Source organism: Pogona vitticeps, chromosome 1, assembly GCF_051106095.1.
Source record: "Pogona vitticeps strain Pit_001003342236 chromosome 1, PviZW2.1, whole genome shotgun sequence".
NCBI lineage: Eukaryota > Metazoa > Chordata > Lepidosauria > Squamata > Agamidae > Pogona > Pogona vitticeps.
The window spans coordinates 163,484,524-163,511,196 of NC_135783.1; the positions used below are offsets into that span (position 1 = coordinate 163,484,524).

Genomic DNA, 26,673 nt, shown 5'->3' on the forward strand with positions numbered 1-26,673 from the left:
TGGACAGTGTCATTAAAGCGACCAACATGAATTTGGCCCAGCTCCGGGAGGCAGTGGAAGACAGGACAGCCTGGCGTGCTCTGGTCCATGGGGTCACGAAGAGTCGGAAATACTGAATTCCACCCAATTTTGTGTAATCCATAGATTTGATTAGCATTCCCTGCACCCCCTGATCAGGTTATTTATAAAAATATTGAATAGCACTGAACCCGGGGGTACTGTTTCGCCTGTAGGCTAAAAAGATACTGGGGATGTGGGCATACACATCAGCCTTCCCATCATTTTCCAGGCAGGGGCATTGGAGGCAGGACTTAATATGGGCACACACATCCCCACCACCAATTTAGCAAGCAAAAAAGCTGCATAAGGCTTCAGTGTAATTTAGACACCATGGGATCGTTGAGGCATTCTACAGATGGAAATTGTATCAAGTCATTGCTGCAAATGACCACTGGATTTCACAAGAGAAAGACATGTCAAAAGTTAGCCAAACAGACAACTAGAAGAAAGTTTATCTCAAGGGCCACAGTCAACTGTTAAAGGAGCATTTTGAAACCAAAGCAAAACAAAGAAATGCTATCTCCAGACAGTTTTGTCTTGTTAAATGGCTAACCATGGATCACATGTTTCAGTGCTAATTCAAACAAAGTCTGTGGACTCGTATAAATCTCTGGTCTGTTTTTGTTTTGGAGACAACCCATCTAGTGAAAAGTGGAACAAATTTGCTCACACTAGAATATTTAATAGTTCATGAGATGAAATAGCTAAAGCACGTGTGGTGAAATAACTATTTTTATAAGATAGTTCTTCAGAAGTATCACTTCAGAATATCACTTTCCCTGATCATAGTGTACTGCAGCTTGCATTGTAACCACTACAAAAAACTGCTTCCTAAATAGAAATGGACTGGATTACTCTTGTTTCAGTATTCCTCCTGTTTACCTTTATGATTATATTGGTTTTGAAAACTAAAGGTTTCTGGAAGAACAGCTCTCAGCTTCTTCCCCCAGGACCCTGGCCATTACCACTTGTTGGAAATCTTCTCATAATGGATCAGAAAATGCCTTACAGGACCATGCTGAAGGTAAGATTTTCTCTTCTTTCCTTCCATGGCATGCAAAGATGATGTTAACATTGCAGCCTCTACTGTAGGCAATAATGTGCACAATACATCGTGCATAAGACTTTGAAGCTTCCTTAATTCTGCAATAGCTCTGTTTCTGTGAAATGGATCAGTAGTAGGAAAGTAAGTGAATAACTAAAGGAGGAAGAACAGAAAAGTAGTGCCAAGAGAGAAGGATTGCCCTGTGTGTCTGCTAGAGGGGTGCATGTTTGTCTACTTTTATTGTGCTACTCCTCTGATTTTAAACATGGAACAGGTTCCTTTTGTGCTAGATGGTGCCTAGCAATTCAGTAATCAAAGTTACCCCTTTTGCATAACTGTGCAGCAGGATTTCAGCCATATCAAGACATGAACTCGCAAACTATGCCCTAAAATCTTGTCCAGAAGAATGTGTCAGTAAGGTATATTTTACCATGGACAATTCCGACAGTGTTAGTTTGCTAAATATCAAAAGAATTTTCAACCCCCCTTTTGGGTTTTTCTCCTTACACGGAAGTAGTTTCCAAAGTCTTTCCTCTCAATGTGCACATCCTGCACATATTTTGTCAATAATTAAGGTATAATTGTGCATTTCTATTTTATAATGCAGAATTTTATCCATTAGCATGGTTAAAATAGATCTAAGATGGTTTACTGCATATTTTATTTTTTCGAAATGCACAAGAACCCTTACAAATGAATGTCTTCTGGATAAGCATGCTTTGTCTTGCAAGGGGCCTTTGGTTGCTCTAAAATGGCCACTTCAGTAGATAATTTCCATCCACACAACCCCACAAAAACCTTCCCTATTCTAAGATATAAGCTTGCATATTTTATTTACACTTCTGACATAAACAATGACAACTATCAGAGCAGACATGCAGAAACTTCAGTTCTCATGATAATTTGGATTCCAAATTTGGTTCCTTTTATACTGTCCAAAAGAGAAAGGCCAGTATAAATTGATTCAAGCTACGAGAAAGGAGATTTCAAATAAACAGACTGCTTAGTTACAGGTCTTCTCTTATACCACTGAGAAGTGGTAGAGCAAAGTATGGATGGTCATGGGAGAAAGGCTGATTCTTGTTGGGCTGTCTCGAGAAAGGAGATGCTGAAGTTCACCAGAGAAGTCTATCACCCTCTGGTCCCGGGGGAAAGCCACTGATGCATTCTGCTGCACTTCCAGCAGCTCAGTATACAATCAAGGTTGTCTGGAAAGAAAAACTTGTTTTTCCACTTGCCAAAGCATGCTGTGTGTGAATGCTTTCCCCTCACAGCCAGCTCATGAAGGATGAACTATGTCCTCTTCTCTCTTTTTTAATGCTCCCAGAACTCATTTCCCTAATCCTGGATGAACAGGAGTAACACACAGGAACCTTGGGAGAAAGAAACATCTCAGATAGTAACTCCTGCCCATAGCGGTCATCATGTTGTTGTTCTACAGGATATTAAATTGCCTCATTGCTCAACCCCTCCTTACAGCTGAAGTTGAAAATAGGCTCTGCAGACTTATTCAATAAATCCTGGTTGCACTGAATTAGGAAACACTATCACTCTTGTGGCTGGAATGTCTGGGCACTCTACCAGATAGGGACCTTCTCCTCCGGTCATCCCACACTTTTCTACCAATGTTTACCTCAGAAAATCAAGGCTCTCTAATCTCACTAATGGAATCAGCATATTCAGCCACCTTTAATACATATTTAGGATCTTTGTCATTGACCAGATAACACAATTCCCCTGGAAAAATGGAATAAAATTGTTCTAATCCAATCACATTTCTCATTTGTTCTAAGGAAGCGATTTAAATGTGCTCCAAGCTGGGCAAAAGACTCCTCGGGTTTCTTTGAAATTGCATGAAATTTTCTTCTGAGGTGCTCTGAATTAATTCCAAATCTGGAATACACCATTTTTCTATATGCCTCACCATTTTTCTATATGCCTCAGTGAATGGGCCACTGCAATAATTAATGGGTCTCTCCAGGAGGGCAAGGTACCCCTTGCCCTCAAGGAGACACTCATTAGGCCCATCAGGAAGAAACCAAATCTGGCGGCGGATGAAATTGGCAATTATAGGCCCGTCGCCAGTGTGTCCTTCCTCAGCAAAGTGGTTGAGAGGGTGGTGGCAGACCAGCTTCAGGCGCTCTTAGATGAAACCAATGCTCTAGACCCATTTCAGTCGGGCTTCAGGCCACGCTATGGTACAGAGACGGCACTGGTCGCACTGCTGGATGACCTGTTGAGGGAGGCCGATGGGGGCAATGTGTCCTTGTTGGTCCTCCTCGACATCTCAGCTGCCTTTGATACCGTCGACCACGGTATCCTCCTGGGGAGGCTCTCTGAGTTGGGAGTTGGTGGCCTCGCACTTGCCTGGCTCCGCTCCTTCCTGGAGGACTGCCCCCAGAGAGTGCAGATTGGGGAGAATGTCTCGGCCCCGTGGAATCTCAATTGTGGGGTTCCACAGGGGTCGATCATCTCCCCAATGCTGTTTAACATCTTCATGAGGCCGCTGGGCGGGGTCATCAGAGGGTGTGGGGCATCGTGTCACCAGTACGCTGATGACACACAGCTCTACATCTCTTTTACTCCAACTTCAGTGGATGCCGTCCAGTCCCTTCAGCGCTGCCTGGACACTGTACTGGAATGGATGCAGTCAAATGGATTGAGGCTGAACCCGGACAAGACGGAGGTCTTGAGGGTGGGTGGCCCTCCCGTCAGCGGCATAGGTGACTCCCTTTCTTTTGGAGGGACGACCCTTGCCACAAAGAGTGAGGTCCGCAGCTTGGGGATACATCTGGACCCGGCACTAACCATGGAAACCCAGGTGGCGTCCGTGGTCCGTTCTGCCTATTTTCATCTATGGCGGATTGCCCAGCTGCGGCCATATCTTGATCGGGGGCCCCTCACTACTCTAGTCCACGCGCTCGTAATCTCGAGACTAGACCATTTTAACGCACTCTACGTGGGGCTGCCTTTGAGGCTCATGCGGAAACTCCAGATGGTCCAGAATGCAGCAGCCAGGCTTATTAGTGGGGTGAGAAAATATCAGCACATCTCCCCCACTCTGGCTGCGCTGCACTGGTTACCTATTCGTTTCCGCATTGACTTCAAAGTATTAATGATTACATATAAAGCCCTAAACGGTTTGGGACCTCAATATTTGGCAGATCGCCTCCTCCCACCCAGATCTACCCGAGTCACCCGACATAGCCAGCAGGGACGGCTGAGGGGACTGACGCCGAGGGAGGCCCGGAAGGAGAAAACAAGAAACCGGGCCTTCTCGGCAGTTGCCCCTCGGCTGTGGAACACACTTCCCACTGAAATTCGGCTGGCACCCTCGCTGGGTGTGTTTAAAAACCAACTAAAAACATGGTTATTCAGACAGGCCTTCCCCCCAGTCACCTAAGTTCCTTCCCCCTTTTTTCTGGTTCTTAATGTTCCCATCTTGGATAATATTAATTATAATAATTGCATTATGTTAGTTATTTTTCTACATTGTTTTAATGTGTTTTAATGTTTGTAAGCCGCCCCGAGTAGACGTTGTCTAGAGGGGCGGGGTAGAAATTGAATAAATAAATAAATAAAATAAATAAAATCTCTAGCCTGCTCCAGAGGCATCTGAGAATAAAAATCAGCTAACACCCCAGTCATCATCTTTTACCTCAAAGTCTGAACAATCTCTCTCAAAAGAAATTAGGAAAGATTCAGGATAATCCCATTTTCAATACTGAGGAAATTTCTTTAGGTAAATTTTTGAGAGATTTACCTCATTTTTTTATTATTATTATTATTATTATTATTATTATTATTATTATTATTATTATTATTATTATTATTATTATTATTATTATTATTATTAGTAGTAGTAGTAGTAGTAGTAGTAGTAGTAGTAGTAGTAGTAGTAGTAGTAGTAGTAGTAGTAGTAGTATATTTGGATTCCCAAATTGAGCAGGGGGTTGGACTTGGTGACCTTACTGGTCCTTTCATTTCCAATTTTCTATCATTCTGTGACTCTTTTACAGTTTAAGCAAGAAATCAAACCAACAGACCATCGAAATCGCAGAAGGCTACAAAAGATTCTATATTTAGATTGCTTGGTATTTATGTTTCCCTTCCATTCCAATTACAGTGGTGCCTCGCTTGACGACGTTAATTCATTCCAGCAAAATCGCTGTAGAGCAAAAACGTCATGAAGCGAAATTAAAAAACCCATTGAAATGTATTGAAATGCGTCCAGCGAAGATCCTCCATAGGGGCGGCCATTTTCGGTGCCTGTGCAGTGAGGAATCCGTCCCTAAGCACAGCGGGGGGCCATTTTCTTCAGCAGGTGGCCATTTTGAACCCTGACGATCAGCTGTTTTTTATCATCGTAAAGTGAAAATCAGTTCCCAAAGCGGGGAACCGATCATCGCTAAGCGAAATTCCCCCATTCAAACCATCATTTTGCGATTGCAAAAGCGATTGCAAAAAACTCACTGTCAAGTGGATTTGTCGTTAAATGAGGTAATCGTAAAGCAGGACACGACTGTACATTGGAATTACATAATATTGAATTTGTCCTACCATTTGGTTTACTCTGGGAATAGGCAACCACATAAGTGCCAGTATAAACTATCCCATTCCTACAGTGTTCCTACCACACCATTTGGGCTCCCTGTCAAGGTCTACTTTTTGTTATGCTTTGGAAGGACCAGTGTTTTGGTTAGTTCCAGTGGTTATGATGGCTAAGATCGAACTAAAACAGTTGGTTTGCTAACCATTTCCTGAAGCCATCTAATGGACTTCAGAAGCTGGAACTTTGTTGACACTTGTCTTTAGAAGATGAGAGAAAGTATTGAATTTCTTTTTAATTCTTTCTATCACATCAGCAATTCTTTGAAAGGGCTGTTTCACAGGTGCATTGGATTTGTTTGCAACAATTTTTTAAAAATGCAAAATCTCCCCTCCCTTATTGTCCAATGTGAGACTTGGGAATATTGCCTGTTTAAAAACAAATAACAGAGTTTAATACATAATATAATCCAACACATAATATAATCCAATACATAATATAATCATCATACATAATTTCAGCCTCCCCAGTTTCTCCCTAAACAGAAATGTAGCAGAAACAATATTAGTCTTAGAATTGAGGAACATTATTGAAATCTACCTCAGTTTCTGATGGCCAGAATCATGTTTCTGACTTTTTCTTCCCTTGAATTTCAGTTGTCCAAACAGTATGGTCCTGTCTTCAGCCTCCAGATGGGACTCCAGAAGATGGTGGTCCTGACTGGGTATGAGATGGTAAAAGAGGCTCTGGTCAACCAGGCTGATGAATTTGCGGAGAGACCTTTCGTCCCAATCCATGAAGAATTTTCAAATGGCTTGGGTGAAGTCCTTTCTCTTGACAATTGCATTTAATAGCTAGGCCTAAAAGAAGTATTGTAGGCTGACAAATGGTGGTAAAAGATTGGCAGCTGAGGGTATTGGTTGCACTAAGAAATCATGGAAGAGGGTCATAGGAATTTTAATAAATGTGGGAGGAAAAGAAGCCACAAAAAGGGAACTGAGCAAAGCATTTCCACCATTGGGAGAACTGAGGGAGCTTGTGAAGCAAGAGGCAGGGTAATGATTGTAGGAGTCAGATCTGAGGATTATCCTAAAAATGAGCAGGAGAGACCCTGCAAAGGCACTACAGGTGAAAGGAAGAACAATTTTTAGTTTCACAGGGCATCACGAGGGAAGTAATGGAGGTGATGCTGATTATTTGAATGAACTTCACTCTGGTCTCTGATAATCTGTGCTACTCAAGATATCACCTTACTTATCTATTCTTCTCATTAGAATTGCAGGGTGGGTGGTATTCATTTGGAACTAATTAGAAACTGTCCTTGCCTGTTTTCCTTAAGGTATCATTTTTTCTCATGGTGAGAACTGGAAAGTGATGCGGCGGTTTGCCTTAACCACATTGCGGGACTATGGAATGGGCAAGAGATCCATAGAAGACAAAATTGTTGAGGAGTGCAATGTCCTGGTAAAGAAGTTTGAATCTTACCAAGGTGAGTGGGTTCACATTTGTTTCTGAGACTCTGTACTATATAACTGTAACAGAACAGAAAAAGAATTTCCAGTTTTCTCTTTAATTAACGTGCTTACATCTTTAGTGAGTTGACACATTCAAAGATTTACTGTGTCACAGTTTTTTTAAGAATTCAGTATTTCTTAGCTTCAAAAGCTAAAAATATTGAGGAATGGAGTGTTAGATTTATGTCCAGGCATTTAGTAGGAAATTTACTCTCATAAAACATCCCATTCATAGTTTCATTGTATCTATTCTTTAATTTATTTTTGTACAGGTAAACCTTTTAATGCCATTACAGTCATGAGTGTAGCTATTGCCAATATTATGATGTCCATAGTGTTCGGCAAGCGGTTTGAATATGACGATCCCATCATTCCACGACTACGGAAGTTAATCATTGAAAATGTCCGGCTCCTTGGAAGCCCCTCAATCATGGTAATTGAACTACTTTTCCTTGAAACATATTTCCAGTCTAGACTGGGCAGAGCAATGTGAAAAATCTAGACTGGGCAGAGCAATGTGAAAAAAAGCAGACTTTGAAAGCTACCTTTCAATTTAAATCATGTTAGGAAATATGGACCTTATTGAAAATGTCAAGTAAAAGATTGTGCTGTTGTTAATTTGGGTATTGCAACTTGTCACATCCCACATGTTCTGGGATTGAGACTGCTGTGCTCATATTCAGAAAACCTGGTGTCTCATGTTCACAAGAAGTAAGAGTATGCACCCTGTTTCGACAGCAGTGGTTTTTGGCATCCAGTGTACCACCAGGTTCTATTCTATCCCCCATGTTGCACAATCTTCCACCGTTGCTCAATAGCTCTCAGAAGGTGCTGGAAGAGATAATTCAGCACATTAGTGTGGGATATTCACCAATGTGATTCTACTTTCCTTTGTCACTAGCACCAAGGAATGGTACTACTGGGTCTGGTTGCGGACAAGATGAGGATGAACAAACCAAATTATATCTGAGATTGGAGAAGAAATGCTGCCACCCAGTAGAAAGTCTGGTTTAGGAACTGGATGTCATCATTTTCTGAAAAGAGTTACTTTCCTTCTGACAAATCTGGATCATGGTCTACGAGTATTTCTTGAACCTCTCCTATTCCTGTTTTCCTAGGTTGCAGCAGTTGCAAGAGAGGATTTGCAAATGGATTCCCTTTCCTTTCCTTTAGCACCATAGCTGCAGTCTATCTTCAGCTGACCTGACTGGGCCACAGTCACTCATGCCTTGTTCACATGGCATCATAACTAATACAGTGAGCTCTACATGTGGCTTCTTTGGAAGAGTGCCAAAAGTTTCCATTTCTTTAAAATACAGCAGCTAATGAACCTAACTGCTGCATAATATCAACATCAACTAAACCTGACTGACCTGCCCTGGCTACTGGTTGCTTTCTGGGCCCAGCTTAAAGAAGGAAGCAAGGAAGGAAGCTCCATGTTGTGTTGTGATGTTTCTAGTAGTAAAGAGGTTGAAAGACAAGCCTGGTCTCAGGGTGATCCTTGTGTAATTAAGCTTTGCCTGGTCAAGGAAGCGAGGGAGGAACTGACAGCAGGATTCGCTGATATTCAAAGACAAAGAAACAAATAGATGGGATTGTATTCAAAGACAAAGAAACAAACAGACGTTTCCACTGTTCAATGGAAACAGTGGAAACATACCCATTAGGAATCAGTATCAAATGACACACATGCGCAGAGAAAGTGTGTGGATCTGCATTGAATAATAGAGTACTAAGGTCCAGAAGAGCATATTATGCACTTGAGGAAATCAGAGCAAAGCGGAACTAATTGAAAACCTCAGGGGTGTGGGTGTAAAAAAAAAAGCCCAGGAAGTTTTGGTTTTTTAGTTCTGCATTGACTCTGTTGACACCAATGTCAGCTGCACAGTGGGAAACAAATGGTACCATGAGTGTAAGGAAAGTTGGACAAATGCTCAGTGTGGACAAGCTCCATCTCTAAGAAATACTGAGTAAATATAACTAAATAACTTTAAAACATGATTGATCATGCAGTTCTAGAATGTAACGTATGCAAAGTGAAAGTTCTTCAAAATGTTCATATGAGAACAAAATTTTTCAGTGAGTTTTGGAATATGTTAATATTTTCTTTTCTTCCCTTATTTTATACTTTCAGTTATGTAACATGTTTCCTGCCCTTGGCTTCCTTTTTGGTGCTCGTAAGACCCTCCTTAATAACAGAGATGAGTTGCATGCCTATATATCTTCCACTTCCAGAAATCACCAAAAAGATCTGGATGAAAATGACCAGAGGAGCTTGATTGATACATTTCTCATCCATCAGCAAGAGGTAATGAAATCCTTTAACTTGGTCTGGAACGCATGAGTGCCTTATTTTATCTGGAAAAACTAGCTGCAGTTTTTAAATATTGAATATTGAGTGATCCTCCATATATTAAAGAACCTGCTTTTTTAGGAGCAAGAGTCTGTGTTAGATTCACCTATAGAAATTAAACTTTTCTCAGCTCAAGAAATCATTCTTTTCCTCCAAACTAAAAAGTGAGATAAAATGTTTAAACAAGCAAAACATTTCAACCAGTTCACTATATTGTGTATCAGTGGCACTGGGTCTCGGTAGGGAGAAGATTGTCAGACTGCACAGGGAAGCCATTGAAATCCACAAGCACCAGAAAAACTTCAATAAAAAAGAGGAAAGTTTGAAACTCAACAAAACTTGGCTCCCAGCTCTCAAAAATACAGCATGCAAAAGGTCAAGGGGATCACTACCATCAACCACAGTGACAGACAATCTCCTTATCACAACAATACACAACAAAACACACTAATCACCCATCCACAGAAAACAATACACCCACAACAATACACACTAATAATCCCATCTCACAGCCATAAATACTCCATGCCCCTAGCCAAACTACACAAGAGCACAGTTTGCTGTCCTCTGAAGATGCCGGCCACAGAGACTGGCGAAACGTTAGGAAAAACCACCTTCAGAACATGGTCAAGAAACCCGAAAAACCCACAACAACCATTAGATCCCAGCCGTGAAAGCCTTCACAAATACATATATAAAAATCTTTTGTCTACAAAAGGGCTGATGTACTGTAAGCAATATGCCCAGCCATCACAGTGTCAGCTACGACAGCTGAGCTCGAATGGAGCTGAGCTGAGCTGAGAAGCCAGAGGGATAAAAAAGACAATGAAACAGTAGCACAGAAGAAATGCATAGAAATCATGGTTTTTCCTACATATATTTTAACTAGTAATTTTTACATATGTGTTGAAACATGTATTTCTGCCCTTGCTCATTTTTTTTATCACAATGTGCTTTTTAAGGCTCCAAGCTCTTGTATTTTGGGATTGAAATGAGAATTAAGTTCAAGTCTGAAATACAGTGGTGCCCCGCATAGCGACGATAATCCGTTCAGAAAAAATCATCGCTATACAGATTTGTTGCTATGCGGGGCAAAAAAGCCCATAGGAATGCATTGAAACCCCTTCAATGCGTTCCTATGGGCAAAAAACTCACCGTTCTGCGGAAATCCTCCATGCGGCCACCATTTTCGCTGCCCGGTAAGCGAGGAAAGGGCGTGAAAACACCGCGGGTGGCCTTTTTTTCCCTCCGGTGACCATTTTGGAACCGCCGATCAGCTGTTTTTAAAACATCAGTATGTGACGAATCGCTCGTTATGCAGGGCACCACTGTACTTGAAATATGAAAACTGGTTTATTTTTATTCTTGAAGAGATATGAAGCAAGATTGGAAACTGCATTCCTGGTGATTTAGGAAACAACAAGTAAATGACTTATATATTGATACTCTAATGAATGTTAATGTGATTGTCATGATTATCTGGTTCATGCTGGTATTTAACTGTTTCAGGAAAAATGTTCAGCTATGATGAATGACCAAAGGCTCAAACTATAACACCTCTTGGTAGTTGGAGACAATGGTGATCTATCATAGCTGAACAAAAGTATGACACTGGAGCAAGGCCTCAAAACACTATAAAACCTTACTTGTCCTCTGAGGCCTTGTTCAATTGTCATACTTTTAACCTTGACCTTATGGATTTCTTCCCAGCTATTCACTGTATTTTCTGCCCAGGGATATTTCTGACCTCATTTGGTTTAACCTGCTGTTTTTTGTTCCAGGAAAAGAAGAATAACAGTGGTGGATATTTCCATAAGGAAAATCTTAAAAATACTGTGAGAAATTTAATTTCTGTTGGCATGGAGCCCGTTTCTACCACTCTCCACTGGAGTCTCTTGCTAATGATGAAGTATCCTGAAATCCAGAGTGAGCATTTTTCATTTATTGAGTCCTATTATTCTGGTACACCTTCATATTAGTACTACATAGTAATAATAATCATTATGTGCCATTTAGACAATTCTGAATTATGGCAACCATTTTCAGGATCTTCTAGGTAGAGAGTACTCAGGTTTACCGATTACCTACTCTGGAGGCATCCTTGGACTGTGTAGCTTGCCCAAGGCCACACAGGCTGGTTCCTCTGGAATGCACAGTGGGGACAAACTCCAAATCTCTGGCTCTATAGCCAGATGTCTAATACATTGAGCTATTCAACCAGCTCAGTTCTACATAGCTTTTGAAAAACTGAAATAACTACATCACCAGAATAAGGAAGGACAGTTAATGTTGGTGAAAAGATATGTGCTTTCATATCTAGAGATTGTGCACATATTCAGTAAACTTCATTTGTGGTAGTTTTCCACAAGTCACAATTATTGTGAGCAGGGATCCTTTTTCTATATTGAATGAGTCAGCATTTAATGATCACTAAAGATACTGTTCTCTGCCTAACAAAATAAAAACCCTCACCCCCCTTTTTTTGGCTTTTTAAAAATTATTTTCCAAAACAAATACATCAATACAAAACAATACAAAATACTAACTAACAATCTAAAACCCTGTGCACCCCCATACCCACAGGACCCTTTGGAGTAATTCTTTTATTATGAACCTCTTTTGCAAAATTGTATTGATTGTTGCTTAGAGGCTCTCCTCTTTCCTTCCACTAATACAAATTCAATAAATCTACCCCAAATAACATAAAAATATTCAAGCTTATTTCCCCTCTTTTCATCTTTAATTCAGTAGTCAATTTGTCATTTAACGCAATGTCCCATACTTCATTATACTAATCTTCTAATTTGTTATAATTTTTGTCTTTCCAGTATCTAGATATTAATAATTTAGCACTCGTCATAAAATTAGAAATCAATTCATTTGAGTAATAATCAAGTTGTATCCTATCAAAAATTGACAGCAAAGCAATTTTTGAGTTAAATTCAATATCTTTTCCAAATATATCACATATTTCCTTAAGAATCAATTTCCAAAATTTCTGAATCAATTTACATTCTCACCACATATGATAATACATGCCAATTTCTTCATCACATTTCCAACAAGCCTTAGAATAATCTGCATTTATTATGTTCACTTTCACCGGAATCATGTACCACCTTAAACTAATTTTTAAAAAATTCTCCTTTATTCTTACCAACATTAATCTTAGTACTCTCATCTTCCAAATTTTTATCCAATCTTCTGTTCTAATTTCTGTCTTTAAATCATGTTCCCACATTGATTTTATCCTTCTATTTCAGTCTCATTTTCCTCCAGATCCAAAACTAGGTTATAAATTTTACTTACTGTGACAACCCCAGACCTACCGGGATATATCACAGTTTCACTAAGCTGCCACCAACCATTCCCTGTAAGGAGTCACACAGACCAAGAATGGATTTTTAACAAACAAAGGAATAAGGTTTATTTAAATAACACACAGGGAGAAATAAAATGATCAAGTGAATAAGATACAGTAACGTGGCTTAGTCTCAATCATACATACACCAGTTTGGTTCACACAGAACACCTTTAAATAAAGCACAGACCCTGAACCTATCAGTTCTGGCTAACCATACAGACACCTGAACCTATCAGGTAGGTACTGACTGACACACAGTAGTACCCTGTCTGACACCCAGACTCCCACACCAGCTTCTTCTTCCCAGCTGCTCCTTCTACTCTCCACACAAACTCCACATATATATACAGTACAGCCCCTCCTCCTGATGTCCCGCCTTCCACTCCCCATAGGATGGAACTTTCCCTCCAACCCATGACAGACAGGTAACATCAGTGCTGTATGTAACACCTCCCCTCTTTATAAGTTGTTTTGTAGGGGGAAAGCTAACGTGCTTTTCTCCAAAAAACAACCTGGATCCAAAACATACAAAAACAGTTATACAATAACATACAATACCATACTTACTCTAGGATAAACATATCAATTAGGCATTTAAACATTTACCATTTACAATACATCAAGTTACCTTTATTGATACAAACCAGGCATGTTTAATAAACAACAGGTACATTTAACTTTTTGATCACCAAAATATATACATAGTCCATGTTTCTTTCGCCGTCTTCATTCTTCGGGTCTTCTTGACAAGGCGTCAGCAACACAGTTCACTGACCCTCTGACCACCTTCACTTCAAAGTCATAGTCTTGCAGGTTTAAAGCCCACCTCATAAGTTTACTATTGTGGGTTTTCATTGTCTTTAACCATTGCAGTGGTGAATGGTCAGTGCACAGAATAAAATGTCTTCCCCAGATGTAAGGCTTGGCCTTCTGGATCGCGTAGACTATGGCCAGACACTCCTTTTCCACGGTTGCCAAATGTCTCTCACCTTTCTGGAGTTTCCTACTCAGGTAGGACACTGGATGCTGGTCACCATTTTCATCCTCCTGGCAAAGAACTGCTCCTACCCCGCTGTTAGACGCATCGGTGTAGATGATGAACTCCCGGTCGAAGTCTGGAGCACGCAGCACTGGATAGTTGATGAGGGCCTCCTTCAACCTCTGGAACGCCTCCTCACAGTCGCGGGTCCACGGGATGTGGTCATCAGTCTTCTTCCTCGTCAGATCGGTCAGCGGAGCCGCAATCTCGCTAAACCTCGGGATGAACTTTCTGTAGTAGCCCACCAACCCAAGAAATGATTTGACTTTTTTCTTGGTGTTGGGTCTGGGCCAATCACGAACTGCTTCTATCTTGGCCTCTAGGGGTTTGATCACTCCTCCCCCTACTATGTGACCCAAGTATTTTATTTCTGGGCTACCCTGCTGCAGTTTGTTCTCTTTGCAAGGCCTAGGCCAAAGCACTTCCTCCCCTGGGTTAAAGCGCCTCTCCCTGCCTTCCTGGTAATCCCAAGCTTTCTTTCTGACCTTTTGAGCTTGCAGGGTCTCTGCTGCTAGCTCTAGGTTTCTCTTTAGGTCATTCCTTAAAGAGTCTATATATGTCACAACGTCTTGTGGGTCATCCTGGGTGATCTGCTCCCAATTTTGTTTGATTAAATCAAGGGGCCCTTTCACCCTTCTCCCAAACAAGAGTTCAAATGGACTGAACCCGGTACTGGCTTGTGGCACTGATCGATAAGCAAACAAAAGGGATTGCAGCTTCTGGTCCCAATTGTTTGGATTCTCTGCCAAATAAGCCCTAATCATGCGCATTAGAGTCCCATTGAACTTCTCCGTTAACCCATTACTTTCAGGGTGATAGGCAGTGGTTTCCTTGTGTTTAATTCCACAGATTTGCCATAACCGTTTCATGAGCTTCGATGTAAACGATGCGCCCAAATCTGTGATTATTTCTGAGGCAAATCCCATCCTGGACATATACTCCACCAAGGCATCTGCCACTGTGTTAGTTTCAATGTTAGTTAAGGGAATGGCTTCAGGGTACCTCGTGGCATGGTCCACAATGGTGAGAATGAACCGATTCCCCCTCTTTGTGGCCTTGGGCAAAGGTCCCACAATATCCACCCCTATACATTTGAACGGAGTGTCAATCACAGGCAAAGGGCACAACTTTGCTTTGGTCCTGTCACGGTTATTCCCCTGCCTCTGACACACATCACATTGTTTACAGAACTCCTTGATCTGCTTCCCTATTTCAGGCCAGTAAAAATTCTGTGTGATTCTCTGTTGTGTTTTGTTCACCCCTAAGTGCGCAGCAAACATGTCAGAGTGCCCCCTTTGTAAGATCATGGGGCGACACTTTTCAGGTACCACTAGCTGACTTCTGATCCCATCTCCCCCTTTTGAGATATTCCTCAGGGTCTCTCTATATAAAATTCCCTTTTTCTCTCGAAATCTCACTGGGGCTTCAGGTGTTAGCTGGGCGTCTGTCACCTGTTCAAAACACTTTTGGAGAGTGGCGTCTGCCTTTTGCTCTTGGCCAAATTTGCTGTCTGTGGCCAAGTTTTCCACCACAGCTTCTGAACTCCCCCCACCTGCTTCCATCTCGGGCTCGACAGTACCCCCTTGAACTGTCCCCGTGGTGGCTTGTGAGCGTGTAATCACTAGCACCCGTTTCACATGTTCAGCCAGGTCATTTCCCACGAGCACGGCTGCTGGCAGAGTCGATGAAATCGCTAGCCGCCAAACTCCCCTCCAGCCTGGAAAGTTCACAGGTACCTCAGCTACTGGCAGCGAGATCACCTGTCCCTCAATCCCTGCCACCTTTATGCTCTCATTTGGGATTATATACTCCCTAGGAATAATATCTGGATGGCACAGGGTCACCTGGGAACAAGTATCCCTTAGCCCCCTATACTGATGGTCAAGTATTCCTACGTCCACCCCTGCAGTTTCAAACAATTGCGAATCTGTCCTCACTAGTAAGCAGCGCTTGACCTCCACAAGAGGACCATTTTCCTCAGCCTGATCAGCAGATGTAACTGTTCCAGATTGAGTAGCCATGGCAACAGGTTCCCTCAGTGACAAGGAGCTTTGCTCTTTCTGGACACAGAACACAGCTTTTGGCTTGGTTCCACTCAAATCATGAGGCATATTTCCTTTTAGCTGCTTTAATTTCTCACACTCTGAGATTAGATGGCCCTTTCCTTGATAGAAATAACATTTTCTGCTGTACTTGGAGTCTTTCTCATCTGGTTTTGGTTTTCCCTCCAAAATCTGAGGTCTTGGTTTCGTGTCTGAGGGCTTCCCTTCACCATGGGCCCCTCCCACTTGCTGGTTTCTCCCTGGTCCCTGAGAGTACTTGCTGTAGGTTTCTTTAGGTTTACCTATCGATTTCCCCTCACCTAAGGACTTTCTTATTTGGGAAATAAAATCTGCGATTTCGGCCGCCTCTGCCACAGATTTCGGTTTCCTTTCCCTCACCTGGAATTTCAGTTCCCCATGCAGGACTGAATAAAACTGTTCCAGCGCTATCAGGTCTTTGAGCTGCTGGAAGGTCTCTGTTCCCTCCTGAGATAGCCATTTCTCTAGCAGCCTCACCAGTTGGGCCCCCACTTGGGTAAAAGTCTGCTCTGGTTTCTTGGTGAGTGACCTGAATCTTTGCCTCAGCTGTTCCGCATTTATCCCATGTCTGGCAAACACCAGTTTTTTAAACTCTGCAAAATCTTTTAACAGCTCCTCTGGCATCTCTGCATAGACTTCTGCCAGGCTGCCACTGATTAAAGATCGCATAATGGTCATCTTCTCAGTTTCCCTTACTGAGAAGTCCACAAACGCTCTTTCCACTAGGGAAAAGAACACCTCAGGGCAATCTCCCTTGTGGTATACAGGGAATTTCTTCAGGTCAGTTTTAGACAATTGGCCCCCCTCAGAATCCCTATTGTTATTATTGTTCTGATTCATCACTTCCAATCTTCTTAACTCAAACGCCATCCTTTCTTTTTCCAGAGCAATTTTCTCTCTGTCTAATTCAAATTGCCTCATCCTAAATTCATGCTGTTGGGCTATGAGCATTTTCCTGAGTTCTGGGTTCTGTTCTCCCGTGCTCTCATCCTGCACTGAGCCAAATTCATCCTCAGAACCTTGGTCCACCTGGGGTTCCCTCACTTCACCCATTTCTGCCATTTGGCTTCGAGTCAAGGGCATAATCCCCCCCCAGAACAGGCTGCTTTCAAAAGTCAAGCCTCAAAATAAAGCGACCACTTTTTTTTTCTTTTGCCTCAGAACCAGCCTTCTATAGATTGCTGCTGTTCTTCAGCACTAACTTGCAACTGTTGCCAGCCAGAGTCCACCCCCCTCTGCTAGGCCTCTCAGCAGACAGGCTAGATCACTGCTACTTCACTCAGCTTTGCCTCAGCCTTTTTTCCCGCCAAAACAGGTTGCCTCAGAGCTCCCTAATCTAGTCCCCAATCTGAGGTGGCACGTTCTTCCACTAGCGTACCTCCCCGTGAGGTAAGCCTAGAAGATTACCTACGCGCTCTCAGATTGTCCCTGACTAGACCCCCCTTGCTCTGGGCACACTTGCCAAGGCTTTGCTGTACCACTGGACAACTGGACCAGTCGTATCCCACACGCTGGACACCAATCAATGTGACAACCCCAGACCTACCGGGATATATCACAGTTTCACTAAGCTGCCACCAACCATTCCCTGTAATGAGTCACACAGACCAGGAATGGATTTTTAACAAACAAAGGAATAAGGTTTATTTAAATAACACACAGGGAAAAATAAAATGATCAAGTGAATAAGATACAGTAACGTGGCTTAGTCTCAATCATACATACACCAGTTTGGTTCACACAGAACACCTTTAAATAAAGCACAGACCCTGAACCTATCAGTTCTGGCTAACCATACAGACACCTGAACCTATCAGGTAGGTACTGACTGACACACAGTAGTACCCTGTCTGACACCCAGACTCCCACACCAGCTTCTTCTTCCCAGCTGCTCCTTCTACTCTCCACACAAACTCCACATATATATACAGTACAGCCCCTCCTCCTGATGTCCCGCCTTCCACTCCCCATAGGATGGAACTTTCCCTCCAACCCATGACAGACAGGTAACATCAGTGCTGTATGTAACACTTACTACTCCCTTCTTCAAAGCATTCTTCTGCGTGTCTTCATGTAATGATAGAAATTGTTCATACTTAGTACATTATCTACATTTGCCATTAATCCTCAACCATTCATTAGTCCATCTGTCTAATTGGATATAATTGTACCATGTAATTTATTAGTTTGAAGTTTAGCTAAAATCTGATCCTTTGAACTCATTTTAACCATCCAATCCTTCAATCTGGCAACTTTTTTATTCTTAAACAAATCAACAAAGCCCTTCAAGTTTGCTGTGACATTTTCTATTTCAGTCACTAATTATAATGGTGAAGTAAAAGGACAAAACTGCTTTTTATATCTGTTCCACACATTTAACATGTTTCTTAAGAAGGGGTCATTCACCTGATTAATTACATTGAACAAGTATTTTTCAATGTTTCCATGTATTTCTGAAGATTCCATATCCCACCAAATTAATCTTTCTTCGTTATATATAATATCTCCAATAAATCTTAGTTGATTCGCTACATAATAATTTTTTTATATTGGGAATACCTAAACCTCCACTTTCTTTAGTCTTATACCAATATCTTTGATTTATTCTTGATTTTTTTACCTTTATTACAAAATCCTTTAATTAATCCCTGCCAATACTTAAAATCATTTTCTTTTAATTGTATTGGAAGCATCCTAATTGGAAAAGTTATTCTTGGTAATATTTTCATTTTAACCATAGTGATTCCCCCAAACCATGAAAGATTGAATTTAGAGTACTCCTGGAATTTATCTTTAACATTGCTTTTTAATTTATTAAAAGTTTTCTCCTTTAATTGTTGAGTCACTTTGATTATATTTATACCTAAGTATTTAATATAGCAACACATTTTGAAACCATATTTATTTACAAACTTTTCTTGTTCACATTTGTTGTGATTAAACATCATTACTTGTGTTTTTGCCAATTAATAATTAATCCTGTTATTTCCCCAAATTTTTCTCAATGAATGTCAATTCTATTCATACTTTCTAATGGGTTTTTAATAGTTAATAATGAGTCATCAGCAAATAAATTAATCTCAATTGTATCATTTTTACCTAATTCTTTAATTAAGTCATCACTTATGATTGCATTAGCTAACAATTCCATAATCATACAAAACAATACTGGTAAAAGTTGGTAGCCTTGTCTTGTGCCTTGGCCTAGAAAAATCCATTCTGTTAAACCATCATTAACTATTATTTCTGAAGTATTATCTAAATATAACTGATCTGTAACTCTAATAAACCTTCTATCCTCACTGTTCCTAATTGAGCAGCCATTTCAAGGAACCCAAAATCTTACAATAGGTAGGATATTCTGGCTGTAGGAAGACCTTGTGGAACAAATATTTCCACACCTGCAAGATCATGTCATGCAAGATATTTGCCCTACATGAGGCCCGAATGACAAAGCCTTGTCATTTTGCCTGAGTCTGGCAGTGTGAGAGCACATTCCAGATGAAGAAAATGAGGTGTGTTGGCTACTTATCCCTCTTTTTACCTCTTTTTTAAAAATAATAATAATGAAGCTCAGCACTGGAACTTCTCAGATGAGCTTTTTGCCAGTCAGTGGAAACCAGTTATATTTTGGCCAGGTGAGGAAAAAGAGATAAAAGCCCATGTGACCAAGTTTTCATGAAGGCAGACATTTCTTTTTCTGTCCAATTCTCCTTCACAACTTCATTCCCCTCCGCCTCCTCCTGCCTATCCAGCTGTTTTAGATATTTCCTTTTGCACACCCAGCAAGGAGTTTTGCTGCTGCAGGAATTGGGCTTTATTGAATTTTTTTTACAAATCAAAAAACAGAGGCTGATCACCTCACACCCACACATCACTGTAGGAATCCAACCACCAGAAAGGAGCTGAAATGCAGAAGTTCAGTATTTTATCACTGTCGTGAAATATTTGGAGAGGAGCAGTGGTGTGAATGGACTAAAGAGAGGTAATGTATCTATTTAGAAGCAGGATTTCGATCTGTGGGCAAATAAAGTGTTCTGGTTTAGGTGGGCCCATATAAGATTGGAAAATTTCTTATTTTTTCTTCTGCGTGGGAAACACATGTTTCAGCATTTAGTCTTTACACATGCTGATGCAGATCCAAAAGTATACAATTGCTCTTGATTGCAAGGATTGTTTTGTTCCCCCAGAAAAAGTCCAAGCAGAGATTGATGATGTTATTGGAACTGCTCAGCCCAGGACTGAACACAGAATAAAAATGCCGTACACAGATGCTGTGGTCCATGAAGTTCAAAGGTTTGCTGATATCATCCCAAACAATTTGCCGCGTGCAACTACTACAGATGTTACTCTCAAAGGCTACTTCATTCCAAAGGTGATTAGTCTGATTTAGTTGCCCTCCTTTCTTCTAGGTCATGGGCCAGCTTAGTAAGAAATTCCTATCTGTTTTCAATAGACTGACAGTCTAAGAAATGTCCTCTTCAGAAGCTGATGAACATCAGCTCCATGCTGTAAAGCTTGTCTAAATGTTAATTGGGTTGTACATTCTGCCAGGAGATGCTCTAACAATTATTCAGCTCTGCTCTCAGATACAGATAGCAGAGGACACCGGTAAAATCAAGGGAATGTATGATGGTATCAAGCAGGCTTTAGGTCCAATACAGAAGAAATCTGCTCCTTTGAAATCTGCTACGGGTGTAATCATCCAGGACCGAACACAGCAGATGGAGCACTGGGTGCAGCACTACTCTGAGCTACTGTGGCATCTCTGTTCTCAGTGTTGTAGGAAAGCTGCTTGCCCGTATTGTGCTGAAGAAACTCCAGGTGCTTGCAGACAGAGTCTATCCAGAATCACAGTGTGGATTTCAAGCTCATAGATCCACCAGTGACATGGTATTTTCCCTCAGACATTTGCAGGAGAAATGTAGGGAACAACAACACCCACTCTTTGTGGCCTTCATAGATCTTACAAAGGCCTTTCATTTGGTTAGCAGGGATGGCCTTTTTAAAATCCTTCCCAAGATTGGATGTCCACCTCGACTCCTTAATATCATTGGGTCTTTTCATGAAGAAATGAAGGACACTGTAATTTTTGGTGGCTCAACATCAGATCCATTTGACCTCCGAAGCAGAGTGAAACAGGGCTGTGTCCTGCACCAACCCTATTTGGGATCTTTTCTGCTGTCATCTGAAGCATGCCTTTGGAACTGCAACAGAAGGTGTCTATCTCCAGACTAGATCAGATGGAAAGCTCTTTAATCTCCCTAGATTGAGAGACCAAAGTCCAGCTGAAATGGATACAGGACTTCCTCTTCACCGATGATGCAACTGAAGCATTTTAGCAAAGTCTGCCAAGACTTTGGATTAACAAAACACAAGTCATGGGCCAGGGCGTGGACTCACCTCCCTCTATTACCATCTCTACACAAGAATTGGAGGTTGTTCATGATTTCATGTATCTTGGCTCAACGATCTCTGACAGTCTCTCCCTAGATGTCGAGTGGGATAAACATATTGGCAAAGCAGCTACCATGTTCTCTAGACTCACAAAGAGAGTATAGCTTAATAAGAAGCTGGTGGCATATACCAAGATCCAGGTCTATAGAGCCTGTGTCCTGAGCACATTCCTGTACTGCAGCGAGTCCTGGACCCTTTGTGCATGGCAGGAGAGGAAGCTGAACACCTTCCATATGTGTTGTCTCCAACACATTTCTGGCATCACTTGGCAAGTTTCAAATAGAGTAGTCCTAGAACAAACTGGAATTGTTAGCATGTATACATGATACCATAGTCTCGCGACATTGAAGGATGCCTACATACATACATTACTGAAACAGTGACATCTACGTTGGCTCGGGCATGTTGTGAGAATGGCTGATGGTCGAATTCCCAAAGATCTCCTGTATGAAGAATTAGTGCAGGGAAATCACCCCAAAGGGAGACCACAGCTGCAATACAAGGATATCTGCAAGCGGGATCTGAAGGCCTTAGGAATGGAGCTCAACGGATGGGAATCTTTGACATCTGAGTGTTCAGCCTGGAGGCAGGTGGTGCATCATGGCCTCTCCCATTTTGAAGAGATACTTGTTCAGCAGGCCAAGGCAAAGAGGCAGTCCCAAAAGCAGCAAAATCAGGGAGCTGGACAGGGGACAGATTGTATTTGTCTTCAGTGTGGAAGGGATTGTCACTCTTGAATTGGCCTCCTCAGCCACACTAGATGCTGTTCCAAGCTCTCTATTCAGAGCACGTTACCATAGTCTCTCGAGACTGAAGAATGCCTAATCTAATCTGTACATTCTTTAAACACAGCTTCTTCCTTTGCAGGGCACTTACATCATTCCTTTGCTGACCTCTGTGCTCCATGATGAAACTCAATGGGAGAAACCTTATGAGTTCTATCCTGAGCATTTTCTTGATTCTGCAGGGAAATTTGTCAGAAGAGATGCATTCATGCCTTTCTCTGCAGGTACAGAGTTGTGCAGATATGGAGTGGGCTTCTGCAATGGGAAACATGACTTGTAACAACCACAGGAGATGACCATCCATTCTAGAAAAAAAAACTTGTTCTACAGCCTACAGTGCTCTGTAATACAATGCAAAACCATTCATTGCCCGTCCAACCCAGAAATAGAGACAAGACACAAGTGATGTGTTTAACTAGGGCCAAAACTTTATTAACTAATTAACTGTTAACATCCCCATACTGTGCAGAGGGGCCCGCTCCAGTGTGGATCCCTGGGGGTACTTGCTTGCCCTGCCCTAATGCCATCCCTGCAATTCCTTGCTACTTGTCTGTACTCTTCCTTGGTGGCCTGCCCTTCCTTCCACTTCCTATATGTGTCTTTTTTAGTTTTCAGGTCCTCTCTGAGCTTTTTGTGAAGCCACACCAGCCTTTTTTGCTCGCTCTCTCTCTCTCTCTCTCTCTCTCTCTCTCTCTCTCTCTCTCTCTCTCTCTCTCTCTTGTTGGAATGTTTGTAGTTGTGCCTTTATAATTTTCTTTTTTAGAAGCTCCCAACCATCTTGGGCTCCTTTTCTTGTTAGGATCTCCTGACTTGGGGCCTCACCTATCCTTGTTCCGAAGTCATGAAAATTGGCTTCTTAAAAATCCAGCATATATGTGTGGCTACTAGACATGGGGACAAATATGAAAGCGAATCGCGACATTTGTTGACTATCACTGATTTGTCAGATATTCATTGCTTGGTATTCATCAGTCCTGGAAACCCTGATGAATACAAAAGGGTCAATATACCCATTTTTTATTCATCCATTCATAGCAGCTTCCCTCTCTGCCTATGCCCCCATGGATCAGCTGTTCCTCGGTGGCATAGGCAGAGAGGGAAACTCAGTTGCTGTTTGCAAAGATGGCAGGGGGCTTCCCTTTGGGCAGCCAAGCTTGCCCTGTCTGACTATGTGCCCATTGATCAGCTGTTCAGTGGGCAATAGACAGACAGGGCAAGCCTGGCAGGTTGCCTGAAGGGAAGTTCCCCCATCACTATTTGCAAAGACCTTAGCCACTTACTCCACCAAGTCATCTCTATTGGTTAGAATCAAGTCAAGGATAACTAGTCCTCTAGTTTCTTTCTGCACTTTTTGTAGGAGAAAATTATCAGCCACACTATCCAGGGATTTCTTGGAAGGGCCATACTTGGTAGAATTTGCCTCCCAACATATATCCGGATAATTGAAATCTCCCATCACTATTACACGTGTCTCTTTGAAATCCTTGCAGTTTGTTTTCCAAATGTTTCACTGCTTCCTTTCCTTGATTGGCCAGTTGGTAGTAAATGCCAACTGTAAGGTAAAACATTTTCACCAGCTGCAGTTTTTCAATAACACCTTCATTTTTAATGCATCTCTCTGAGGCACCTTTTAAAAGAACTTCCCATTTTTAAGGTAACTCTGCACCCCATAAATTCAGCCACCCAAGCCCCAACAGCCACCCTAAAGGGAAAGCAGTCTAAAAGGTCTCCCTACTGTTGCAAGGGAATGGACACACCAAGCCCAAATGCTTAACCAGCAAGCCACTCAAAACATGAGCCTCTCTATCATTAGCAATGCCACAACCTAGCCACTGAGGCTGAAGGCCTCCACCAGTGCCACTGTTGTCACCAACGTCACCTACCCCAACTCCAGTCACTGCTCATGGAGTCAGCAAGGCCACACCAATACGAGCGGACAGGAGAGCCTTCTGCTTTCTTGCCACGCCTGCAAAGAAGCCTGTTGGAGAGCGGGAAAGGGATAATAAAGGTCTCCTCCTTGCCCTCATAAGCTTGGGCACCCATTAGGTAATTGGGTAGCTTGTCACCCCATCTGGGCAGGGGAGGCAAAGGTTCTCCCCTCCATGCAGTCATTGGTGCACATCTGAAGTGAGGCAACTTTCAATTTTGCAGCAAGTGCATGAGTTTTTATATTTGCAATATTTCTGTTATGCCTCTAATACCATTAGCTATTATTTGATTGGGCCACTTCCAGAAGTTGCCACATGCTTAATTTTGTCATTGTTGTGTTTATGGTAGACTGCTTGGAATAACAGCTGAAAACCTGTTGTCCAGTTATACAAAAGGTGTATTTTTGGAAGCCAAGTGCTGAAGAAAACTTCGAAGGCATTAAAGCAAATCACTGAACTTGGTATGCAACAGAACCTGTATCTGGAGATTTCTTAATTTACAACAATTTACTTTCCTTGTACACCTTGTGTGCAGCTACACAACAGGATTTCAGCCAGTGAGTCATAGAAAAGGCTGTATAAAATGCCAAAATTTTGATAACCCTTGTGTTCTTGTACTCTTGGTATTCTTACAGGTCGTAGAATGTGTGCTGGTGAGACTATGGCCAAAATGGAGCTCTTCCTGTTCTTTACATGCCTCCTGCAAAGATTCACCTTCCAGCTACCACCTGGAATTTCTAAAGAAGACCTGGGCTTCAGCCGAGAAGTTGGGTTATCAACACCTCCCATCCCTTTCAACGTTTGTGCTCTTCCACGCTAAGATCTCTGAAGCTCACAGAATGCTTGAGCTATTCTTGGAATATCTATAAGTATTTCTGCTCACCAAGGTAATTTGAGTGTAGCAGCCTCTTGATTGAATTGACCCATGTTTAATCACAGATCTCAAGTGGCCCTTATGCCATTATTGCTGTTTGAATACCACTCAAAAAACAAAAAGAGAGAAGAAAAAACACTTGAAGGAATTGTTCCATGCTATTATACTACCTTTATGCAGTCCTACTGAATCACTTAGTCAGTTCTTCCTTCATGGCATGTTTTGGTGTGGGAATCAGATAACAATGTAAACATATATAATACAAAGAGTGGAGACGGGGCAACCACAAATAGTGCCTTTCACCCACTTGGAGCAGTATGTTAAGTACAGAAGCACCACCCAAAGAATTGTGTGTTTTTTGTTTGCTTGCTTGTTTTGTTGTTGTTTTGGAAGAAAGCTTAGAATGAGCTAGGAAAGTTGGGACCATCTTTCAAGAGAAGAGAAAATGTTTATTAATCAAGATAGGGATTTTGGCACAGCATTAGGTTGGCTTCTTTCACAGGGCTGGACACAGTGCAACCCATTCATTCATCAACCCTGCTAGAGAATCACTTTGCAGAATTAACCCCATTCGCTCAGTTGCTCCAATATTATTGATGGCAGCCACTTTCTGTTTCCCTCATACTGCCCTTCAATGGTACTGCATTTTGGGCATTATGGAGGATGCAAAATAGCTACCAGTCTACCAGCACCTACAACTATGCTGTTCTCTAGCATGGGAATTCCACCAGTAACCACAACTTGATTAGTTTTTATCAAAACTTTCAGGCATTGTAAACCCATCTGAGTACACAAAACTTGTTATTTCCTCCCATTCAAAATCAAAAAATAAAAAGCTACAGAGATTTGGAAATCCACAGATCAAGTCATGGACCCAGGGACAAGTCATTTTTATTAATGACTGGGATGAGGGGTACAGGGAATGTTTATCAGATTTGTGGCTGATGCAAAATTGTGTGGAATTGCTAATAACCTGGAAGAAGGAAACAAAACTCGACAATATCTTGAGAGGCTTGAGCACGGCGCTGAAAACAATAGCATGAAATTAAACAGGAATAAATGCAAATTTCTACATCTAGAAGGGAAAAATGAAAAGAGCAGTTACAAGATAAGGGATACTTGGCTCAGTAATACTAAAAGTGAGATGGATCTTGGAATTGTCCTAGATCACGAGCTGAATTATGAGCTAGTCTGATGTGGCTGCAAAAAAAAGCAAGTGCTCTTTTAGGCTGCATTAACAGAAGTAGTTTCCAAATCCCATGAGAAACTATTTCCCCTCTATCCGGCATTGGTTAGGTATAGTCTCCAAATACTGTGAAGTAATGTTTTCCCTCTATTTAGCACTGGTTAGGCCTCAACTTAAGTATTGTGTCCAGTACTGGACACTACACTTTAAGAAGGATGCCCGAAAAACTGGAACAAGTTCAGAGGAGGGTCACAAGAATGATCAAAGGACTGGAAACCAATCCTTACGAGGAAAGAACTGGGCATGTTTATCCTTCAGAGAAGAAGAATATAGTTGAACATCAGGAAAAACATCCTGTTAGAATCATATAAAAATGGAATCAATAATCTAGGGAGGTGGTGAGCACTCCAACAATGGAGGTATTCAAGAGAAAATTAA

General features: G+C 41.7%; 1 protein-coding gene across 1 annotated transcript; it reads left to right on the forward strand.

The window, feature by feature from the left end:
- LOC110083230 (cytochrome P450 2K1-like) lies at window positions 1-25,171 on the forward strand. The gene is made up of 9 exons (XM_020801512.3): window positions 1-1,084; window positions 6,311-6,473; window positions 6,994-7,143; window positions 7,441-7,601; window positions 9,303-9,476; window positions 11,303-11,447; window positions 20,196-20,380; window positions 22,330-22,471; window positions 24,811-25,171. Exons 1-9 carry the CDS (start codon window positions 902-904, stop codon window positions 24,993-24,995), a joined length of 1,488 nt encoding a protein of 495 aa, XP_020657171.3. The 5' UTR covers window positions 1-901; the 3' UTR covers window positions 24,996-25,171.
- The last annotated feature ends 1,502 nt before the right edge of the window (window positions 25,172-26,673 follow it).

Bases quoted from the DNA above. Each gene is read 5' to 3' on its own strand.
- LOC110083230 (XM_020801512.3), top strand. From the start codon at position 902: ATGGACTGGATTACTCTTGTTTCAGTATTCCTCCTGTTTACCTTTATG. The intron at 1,085-6,310 runs GTAAGATTTTCT...CTTGAATTTCAG, and splicing joins CTTACAGGACCATGCTGAAG to TTGTCCAAACAGTATGGTCC. The intron at 11,448-20,195 runs GTGAGCATTTTT...TTGTTCCCCCAG, and splicing joins GAAGTATCCTGAAATCCAGA to AAAAAGTCCAAGCAGAGATT.